Source organism: Melanotaenia boesemani, chromosome 10 (assembly GCF_017639745.1).
Source record: "Melanotaenia boesemani isolate fMelBoe1 chromosome 10, fMelBoe1.pri, whole genome shotgun sequence".
NCBI classification, from domain to species: domain Eukaryota; kingdom Metazoa; phylum Chordata; class Actinopteri; order Atheriniformes; family Melanotaeniidae; genus Melanotaenia; species Melanotaenia boesemani.
In genome coordinates, this window is record NC_055691.1 from 3,755,814 (window position 1) to 3,764,593 (window position 8,780).

Here is an 8,780-nt window from a genome sequence, read left to right on the forward strand (position 1 = left end):
TTGGGACTGAACAGCTGTGTAGCCATTAGTTAACCACTAACCAGTGAAAAAATGATGCAACACTGGATGGACACAAATCTTGTGACATTGCAGAAGCTTATTGAAACAATGCCACAGCAAATGCTGCCGTAATCAAAGCTAAAAGCCGTCCAAAAACATCATTGACCTTATATATATATATATATATATATATATATATATATATATAAAAAAAAACACAGACACTCATGCTTATCTATAACTGTATATTGTTAATGTCAATTATACAAATAATTTCAAAAGATGAACAAACAAGCAAAAAAATAAAATAAAAAATAAATAAGGTAGTAGACTCAACCAGCCAGGTTGGAGGTAAGTTGGAGTGGGAAGATGGGATGGATGCTACACCAGCCAGGGTGTACCAGGTAGTTTACATGTACATCTGTTTATCTTTGCCCTTTCCTCTTCCGCTCTACCCACATCAAAACTGTATGTACCCATGTCATTTTTCTTAACCAAACATGTGCCTGCTTCTTTTTTTTCTCCCTTTCACCTCCTCACGTTTGTATGTTTGTATTTGTCCTGTTTTTTTTACACTTGCCATCAAAATAAAAGATAAAATATAATAAACAAACTAAGAAAATTTTATTAATAAAACTTGTACTTTTAACATTTTAAGCTCCAATGAAACTTTAAAAGTAAGAAAAAAAGAAAAAAGTGAGATTTAGGTGGGATGCCGATTTAGAAGTAACAGTCTTGTCGTCCAATAGGTGGTGCTGTCGTGAAAACACCAGGGGGTGTGGAGGACCCCGCTGGTATAGAAAAGCAGATTTCCAGTCGTCCAGGAGGCGGAACTGTGGGTCTCAATCTGCGGCTCTGGAACCGCAGACATGCTACTGCATCAACGTGGTTCAAACATGCAGACAAAACGTCCACCACAGAAACGACAGGAATGAGCGTTTACATGTTTTTTTCCTGTTTATCTGATCATGAAAAGGTTTAAACCATCCCTCTCTGCGGGAGGCCAATCGGATCAGCCGAGGTGACTGGATGTTCAGTCGGATCAAAACCGCCCCACAGACTAACGCCAACTAACTGCTACCATAGCTTCTGAAATAAACTTTATCAAAAGGGTTTTCAAACGTATGAATTCCTACTTTTCATGGCTCTTAAAAAAGAAAGAAAGGTTTTCAGTCAGTGGACTTACCAGCGATTACGTTGAGCCCTTGTTAATGTTCATGAAATTATTTACTTATTCTGTTCACAAGTTTGGCATTAATATCAGTTCATTAACACCAGAACTGGCATTTCATCATATTACAGGACAGAATCCAGTACACACACCATTACTTCAAATATCATAGTAAACAAAGAAGTAACTTGTTAGCAGTTATTCTGAGTCATTCACATTCCAGGTGTTTCACAGAAAGTCCAGTATTCGGTTTTGCATTGGAAAACTAAGACTTGTTTTAACTACCAGTCAAAAGTTAAATATTGTTTCTTTCCTACATAAATCCAGAGAGAACTTTTGGGAAACTAAACAAACAGAACTTTTCTGAACCTACTAATTTTATAAAAGTTCTGACTGATGGAGACCAGAGAAGAAAGAATCATTCAGATATGAGAAGAGTTGGGACTTCTGACCTGAAATCAAAATTCCCTGCTTGTTTATGTCAAATAAATCATCAGTTCATAAAGCATCAAACATCTCCACCTGAGCCTCCAACTTTGTCCTGACCGCTAGTTTCCATGTGGATGTCAGTCTTAACTTTGTGTGTTCGTGTGTGTAGATCCAGGTGAACTTGCTCTGTGAAAGTTTTATCAGAAACTGAACAAACTATGTTCGTCTTGCCTTTGTGTTTGCTCGTTTTTGGAACAGAGTGATTTTTCAAGTGTTTGCATAAGCTTGATCTGTAGATGAACTCTTTCCCACACTGAGGACACGGCAAACTCTGCTTCGCTGATCGTCTTTCTGAGGATTTTCGGCCATGTTTTTTCCCAGAGTGCCACTTGGAGGAAGCTGCTGCGTCAGGTAGCGGTTTGGTTTCCACAGCTGAGCGTTTCTTCTGATGACGGTTGCTGTCCTCGGTCTCAGCATCAGACGAGTCAGAGGTCTGGTCTTCACTGACTGGATCACGGGTTAGAGCAGAGTTGCAGGCTGGTTCTGGTCTAACATCTTTTTCTATTTCAGTGTGTGTCGGATTAGTTTTTTCCCGCGTACTGCTGTCTTCTCGGGCCGGTTTGGGTTCAACAACATTCACTACCTTAGAGTGTGTCTGCTTGGTTTTCTTCCACTCATCTTCGCTGTCTTCAGTTTCAGAGGAGTTTGCCGTCTCCTCGCTGGCTGACTGCTGAGCTGCTTCTGAACCTCCACCATCATCCTTGTCATTCTCCATCTCCATTGGCTCCTCACAGCTGAGCTGATCACTTTCTATTTTGGGAAGCAGAGAGTAATTTGCTTCATCATCAGGAAACGGGGACTTGGTGGACTCGGCTTCTTTAGGCTCCTGCTTCATGCTGGAGCTCCACTGCTGCTGCTCAGGGGGCTTCACATGGGGTCCATCCAGCAGGACTGAATCAGCTGCAGGTCCAGCTGGAACACAAAGATCAGGGTCAGACAACGCTCATGTCACGCCTGGACATGACATGTTTCCTTTGTTGACGTGTTCATAACCACACTGCAGATTATTGTCCAAAAAAATGTCTCGGAGATGGAAAAATGTTTATCATTTCCATGTTTTATCAGTATGAATTCATCTTTGTGATATAAAAATTATTTGTCTTTAACAGGTTATATTAACACATGGGGGGAAAAAAAATCTGAACATCAGAAAATGAGTAAAAACAGTTGATTCAACCAGTTTTTTCTACGACAAAAAGACAAATACATAGAAAGAAACGTAAAGCTTGATTGTCCCACTCCACTTCTACACTCATACAATCACATCTCCGGTTTAACACGGTCTATTAACGTCAATCAAAAGGTTAAATCTGCTCTTTGGAGGGAGGCTAACGGCAGTGCTCCTGGTTACGCCGGGCTGTTTCTGTTATGGTGAAAAGTCTGGGCAGATCTCACCGGCCGGATCATAGACCATCTGTGAGGAAGTGTTTCTTTTGGTTCTCTAACTTCTTTCATAAACAGTTAACTTGGTTTAACTGGATTATCTGGTTAGCTGTTATTTTTTGTTTGGTTTGCTCATCACAGCATGTGGAGGATTAAACATCGTCTCTACCCTCAGAAACCTTCTGGATCAGTTCTGTCTGGTGGAAATCAGCTGTACCTTTTACAGTGTTGTTCATTTGGACAGTAGAGGCTGGGAATGCCTCTTTCTGAAGCTGCTGCTCCTCCTGGTGGCTCCAGGGTTCCTTTGGTTCTGCTGGTTCCCGTTTAATCTGCAGGGGAAACGACAACGCGAGCTCCAAAGTGGGATTACACCCCTGCTGCTCCTGGGATTCATGACTTTCACCTGACTCTGGTTGGATATCTGGAAAGAAGGCAAACACACAGACATTACTGTGACGATGATGATGGTTTTTCCTAGAGATGCTCACAGTAGGAAAGCTACAGGAAAAGTATGCATGAGAACTATTGATCAAGTCCACTTGGGGGCCCACAGAGATGTTTGTACAAAGGGCCCAGATTTTTGTGCTACACCCCTGCACCAGTGTGATGGGTTGTTTGGGGCTGTTGGCAGGGGGTCTTGCGCTTCCCTAATGGCTTTTTTTTATGCCGAGGACTTGCAGATATCCTCTCAAACTGGATAGATGCTTCAACTCTACATGTCTCCTCAAATTAGAAGCCGGTGAGGCTGACGTTCTAACTTTTGTCTGCCTGCTTTTTAAGTGCACACGAGGCATGTGACTGAGGAGTTGCTGAGGAGCGTTGCTGGTTAGTTGTGCTAAAGTGTGCAAGTGTGAAGTGGGTATAGCTCAGGTGCAAATGGACGCAATGACAGGACTTCACTGAACCTGAACAAGTTCACGTTCAAGGTCTTTATTTACAAATGTGTTGTGTTCAGTTCATAATACACAAAAAAATTAGTGTTTTCAATGAACGTGTTCATTTAAACTTGTTCATGCACAACACTGGTGTCAAGTCACCTGGCTGGCAACAAAGGGATGTGGCTGCTATTAATTTGGGATAAATGCAAAGACAAAATAACCAATAACCTAAAGTCTCTCATCACTGTTAGGTCACATGACCAATGGTCTGACACTGACACTGACCAAAACCCAAACCTTCCAATTACAATAAACACAACAATGTTTGTTGTATAAACAGATTTGTTTTCTCAGTGTATGAGTAACGCACACGCTCAAACACACACTCACAGCCTCCTGCAGTCTGTAACTCCACTGCTGTTAACGAGGACACTGAGTTGAAAAACTGAGTTGAATTGAAGTGCTGTTGTGGTAGTGGTGTGTCTGATCTGTGCACACCTGACCATGTCATGGTTAAACCTTATGCTACATAATGAAGCAGCTCTTGTTGAAACAGAGCGAACAAGCAGCTGCTTTCAGGAAACTCTGAACTCAGACCGACTGCTAACAGGGAACTATTGTTCACAAAATCTCTCCTTAAAACAAACATGGTTGGATTTCAAAATGAGGATAAAAGATTTTATAACAATACGTCAATTCACACTTCACACACGTCACACACGTTAGGACTGAGAAAAAAACTCAAATCCTTCAGTTTTGGTTGTGAGTGTATATATACACACATATATATATATATATATATATGTTTGTTATTATTGCAATATATATATATATATATATATATATATATATATATATATATATATATATATATATATATATATTGCAATAATATCAAACATAGGTTTGATTCCTTGGTAGGAACGCTACAGCACATTTCCTGACCTTCTTTTTGGATGTTGAGAACGTAATTGTGGATTTCTGAAGCTTAAATCCCCAAAAACACTTCAATTAAAATGATTCCATACTTTTTTTTTTAAATGAGCTCAAAACCTTGACTTTACTCCTCAGTGATGAAGTATTGATAAAGTTAAATGCTTAAGATGATTGTTTTTGTCATTAATGCTACAAGTTGATAAATCGACAGTTAAAAAGTAAATTTTTTTGTTTGTTTTGTTTCATTTGTTCATTTAAATTTCTGAATATATTTGAATTACGCTTTAATCCTCTAAACAGTCTATGACTGTAGAGACACTTTCACTGAGTAAATGACAAACCTTTTAAAAACTGAGTTACTGCAGAACTGCAGCATGAAAAACATTTCATTCTTCAGAAATACAACTGTACAGAAATATGAATTTATAAGATTTTATTTGTTATTTGTCAATATTAAATATATGAGATGGTTTGCGTCTTTGATTTCTTTGGCGGCCTGACGCAGTTCCTGGATGATGTTCTTGGATTCTTTCAGCTCCTGTTCAGCGTGCTTTCTGAGGCGGCGTTCATCCTCCAGCTTCTGTTTGAGCTCCGTGACCAAATCCCAGCAGCTGTTGTAATTATTTTCTGCTGCTGCCCTTTTCTCCTTCTCCAGACTGAAAAGTTGGTTTTTCTTCTGCAGCCTGGTCTTTAGATCATCCACCTGATTTTTTAGGTAGTTCAGCTGCTGGTCAAATTGTGATGGAGGTTCTTCGTGAACGCTGGTGTCCGAGCTTTGGTACCTTGCTTCTCTCTGTTGGTTGTGGGAGGAAGCAGGTGTCTTAACGTATCTTTGGTCCCTCCTCGTGGGGTGTGGACGGGAATACGTTTGGGCTTCAGGAGCCTGTTTGTGAGGCCACTCCTTTCGGACATTTCTAAAACGAGATGTTTCTCGTTCAGAATAGTCCTGTGTCTGCTCTGGTTTCTTACCAAGCTTTCGGACATTTCTAGAACGAGATGTTTCTCGTTCAGAATAGTCCTGTGTCTGCTCTGGTTTCTTACCAAGCTTTCGGACATTTCTAAAACGAGGTGTTTCTCATTCAGAATAGTCCTGTGTCTGCTCTGGTTTCTTACCAAGCTTTCGGACATTTCTAAAACGAGATGTTTCTCGTTCAGAATAGTCCTGTGTCTGCTCTGGTTTCTTACCAAGCTTTTGGACATTTCTAAAACGAGGTGTTTCTCATTCAGAATAGTCCTGTGTCTGCTCTGGTTTCGTACCACGCAGGGAGCGATTCTGGCTACTTTGAGCAGCCAATGCCTCTGAGAGTCAATATTAAATATACATAAATAAATAAATTCTGTAAAAAAAAAAAAAATTTTTGCAAAAAAAATAAATTGTATAAAAAAATAGATTATATTAAAAAATAAATTATATAAATAAATAAATAAGACATGCTATAGTCATGTCTGCTTTAAAGAGGTCTCTGGTCTGATCTTCTTGGGTCTTTGGATCTGTGACTCTGGGGACGCCTCTTTCAAGATAAATTTGACGTCTGCTGAAAGACTTTGGGAGTTTTCAGGGACGTTCCTTTTCCTCGTACGGTGGCGTAGATGTTCTGGTGCCACAGGTTTTCTGAGGTGTCTCCACAACGAAGGTTTTTCTTGACCCAAATCTGATTTATGAACCTCTTCTGTTTCTGATGTGCCTTCCTTTGAAACCAAGTCTCTTTGGGGAACTGAGGTCGCAGATCTTCAGCCAATGTGGGGTCCTCTGTCTGAGACGTAGAATCTGAATCCCCTTGAGGTTCCTGGACACGAGATTCCAAACTGCTTTTAGGTTCAGAGACTTGTTTCTTTTTTAAAGACTCAGAGTCTGTTGGTGGTTCTGGGACCTGACATCTAGAGTTTTCTGGATGTTCTAAGACCTGCTCTGACTTGGTCTTGGTTTCAACACATGGAGGACCTGGTTCTGGTGTGGGGTCAGAGCTCTCAGGAATTTTCCTTAAAGTAGCTTTTTGGAGCTGTACAGTCAGTTCTGCCACCTTCCAGTCCAGGTCGTAGTTAGCTGCGGTCTTCTCTTGCAGCTGTTTCTTTAGACTTTCCACCTCCTCCATGTTCTCCACCGAGGGTTTCACCGCTCCATGGTCACTTTGGTTTGCGTCTTTGATTTCTTTGGCGGCCTGACGCAGTTCCTGGATGATGTTCTTGGATTCTTTCAGCTCCTGTTCAGCGTGCTTTCTGAGGCGGCGTTCATCCTCCAGCTTCTGTTTGAGCTCCGTAACCAAATCCCAGCAGCTGTTGTAATTATTTTCTGCTGCTGCCCTTTTCTCCTTCTCCAGACTGAAAAGCTGGTTTTTCTTCTGCAGCCTGGTCTTTAGATCATCCACCTGATTTTTTAGGTAGTTCAGCTGCTGGTCAAATTGTGATGGAGGTTCTTCGTGAACGCTGGTGTCCGAGCTTTGGTACCTTGCTTCTCTCTGTTGGTTGTGGGAGGAAGCAGGTGTCTTAACGTATCTTTGGTCCCTCCTCGTGGGGTGTGGACGGGAATACGTTTGGGCTTCAGGAGCCTGTTTGTGAGGCCACTCCTTTCGGACATTTCTAAAACGAGATGTTTCTCGTTCAGAATAGTCCTGTGTCTGCTCTGGTTTCTTACCAAGCTTTCGGACATTTCTAGAACGAGATGTTTCTCGTTCAGAATAGTCCTGTGTCTGCTCTGGTTTCTTACCAAGCTTTTGGACATTTCTAAAACGAGATGTTTCTCGTTCAGAATAGTCCTGTGTCTGCTCTGGTTTCTTACCAAGCTTTCGGACATTTCTAAAACGAGGTGTTTCTCATTCAGAATAGTCCTGTGTCTGCTCTGGTTTCTTACCAAGCTTTTGGACATTTCTAAAACGAGGTGTTTCTCATTCAGAATAGTCCTGTGTCTGCTCTGGTTTCTTACCAAGCTTTCGGACATTTCTAAAACGAGATGTTTCTCGTTCAGAATAGTCCTGTGTCTGCTCTGGTTTCTTACCAAGCTTTTGGACATTTCTAAAACGAGGTGTTTCTCATTCAGAATAGTCCTGTGTCTGCTCTGGTTTCTTACCAAGCTTTCGGACATTTCTAAAACGAGGTGTTTCTCATTCAGAATAGTCCTGTGTCTGCTCTGGTTTCGTACCACGCAGGGAGCGATTCTGGCTACTTTGAGCAGCCAATGCCTCTGAGAGTCAATATTAAATATACATAAATAAATAAATTCTGTAAAAAAAAAAAAAATTTTTGCAAAAAAATAAATTGTATAAAAAAATAGATTATATTAAAAAATAAATTATATAAATAAATAAATAAGACATGCTATAGTCATGTCTGCTTTAAAGAGGTCTCTGGTCTGATCTTCTTGGGTCTTTGGATCTGTGACTCTGGGGACGCCTCTTTCAAGATAAATTTGACGTCTGCTGAAAGACTTTGGGAGTTTTCAGGGACGTTCCTTTTCCTCGTACGGTGGCGTAGATGTTCTGGTGCCACAGGTTTTCTGAGGTGTCTCCACAACGAAGGTTTTTCTTGACCCAAATCTGATTTATGAACCTCTTCTGTTTCTGATGTGCCTTCCTTTGAAACCAAGTCTCTTTGGGGAACTGAGGTCGCAGATCTTCAGCCAATGTGGGGTCCTCTGTCTGAGACGTAGAATCTGAATCCCCTTGAGGTTCCTGGACACGAGATTCCAAACTGCTTTTAGGTTCAGAGACTTGTTTCTTTTTTAAAGACTCAGAGTCTGTTGGTGGTTCTGGGACCTGACATCTAGAGTTTTCTGGATGTTCTAAGACCTGCTCTGACTTGGTCTTGGTTTCAACACATGGAGGACCTGGTTCTGGTGTGGGGTCAGAGCTCTCAGGAATTTTCCTTAAAGTAGCTTTTTGGAGCTGTACAGTCAGTTCTGCCACCTTCCAGTCCAGGTCGTAGTTAGC

At 41.1% G+C, this 8,780-nt stretch overlaps 1 protein-coding gene across 2 annotated transcripts in view; it reads right to left on the reverse strand.

The window, feature by feature from the left end:
• Window positions 1-1,216: 1,216 nt before the first annotated feature.
• The window catches only part of LOC121648161 (protein IWS1 homolog), a 15,510-nt gene continuing 7,946 nt past the window's right edge, over window positions 1,217-8,780 (reverse strand). The window contains exons 3-4 of one of the 2 annotated variants that reach the window (XM_041998128.1): window positions 3,261-3,464; window positions 1,217-2,572 (exon numbers count right to left, since the gene is read on the reverse strand). In XM_041998128.1, the coding sequence (XP_041854062.1) occupies window positions 1,680-2,572; window positions 3,261-3,464 (1,097 nt within the window). In that variant the 3' untranslated portion in view covers window positions 1,217-1,679. The remainder of the gene's footprint in view (window positions 2,573-3,260; window positions 3,465-8,780) is intronic. The other variant, XM_041998129.1, reaches the window with a different exon arrangement.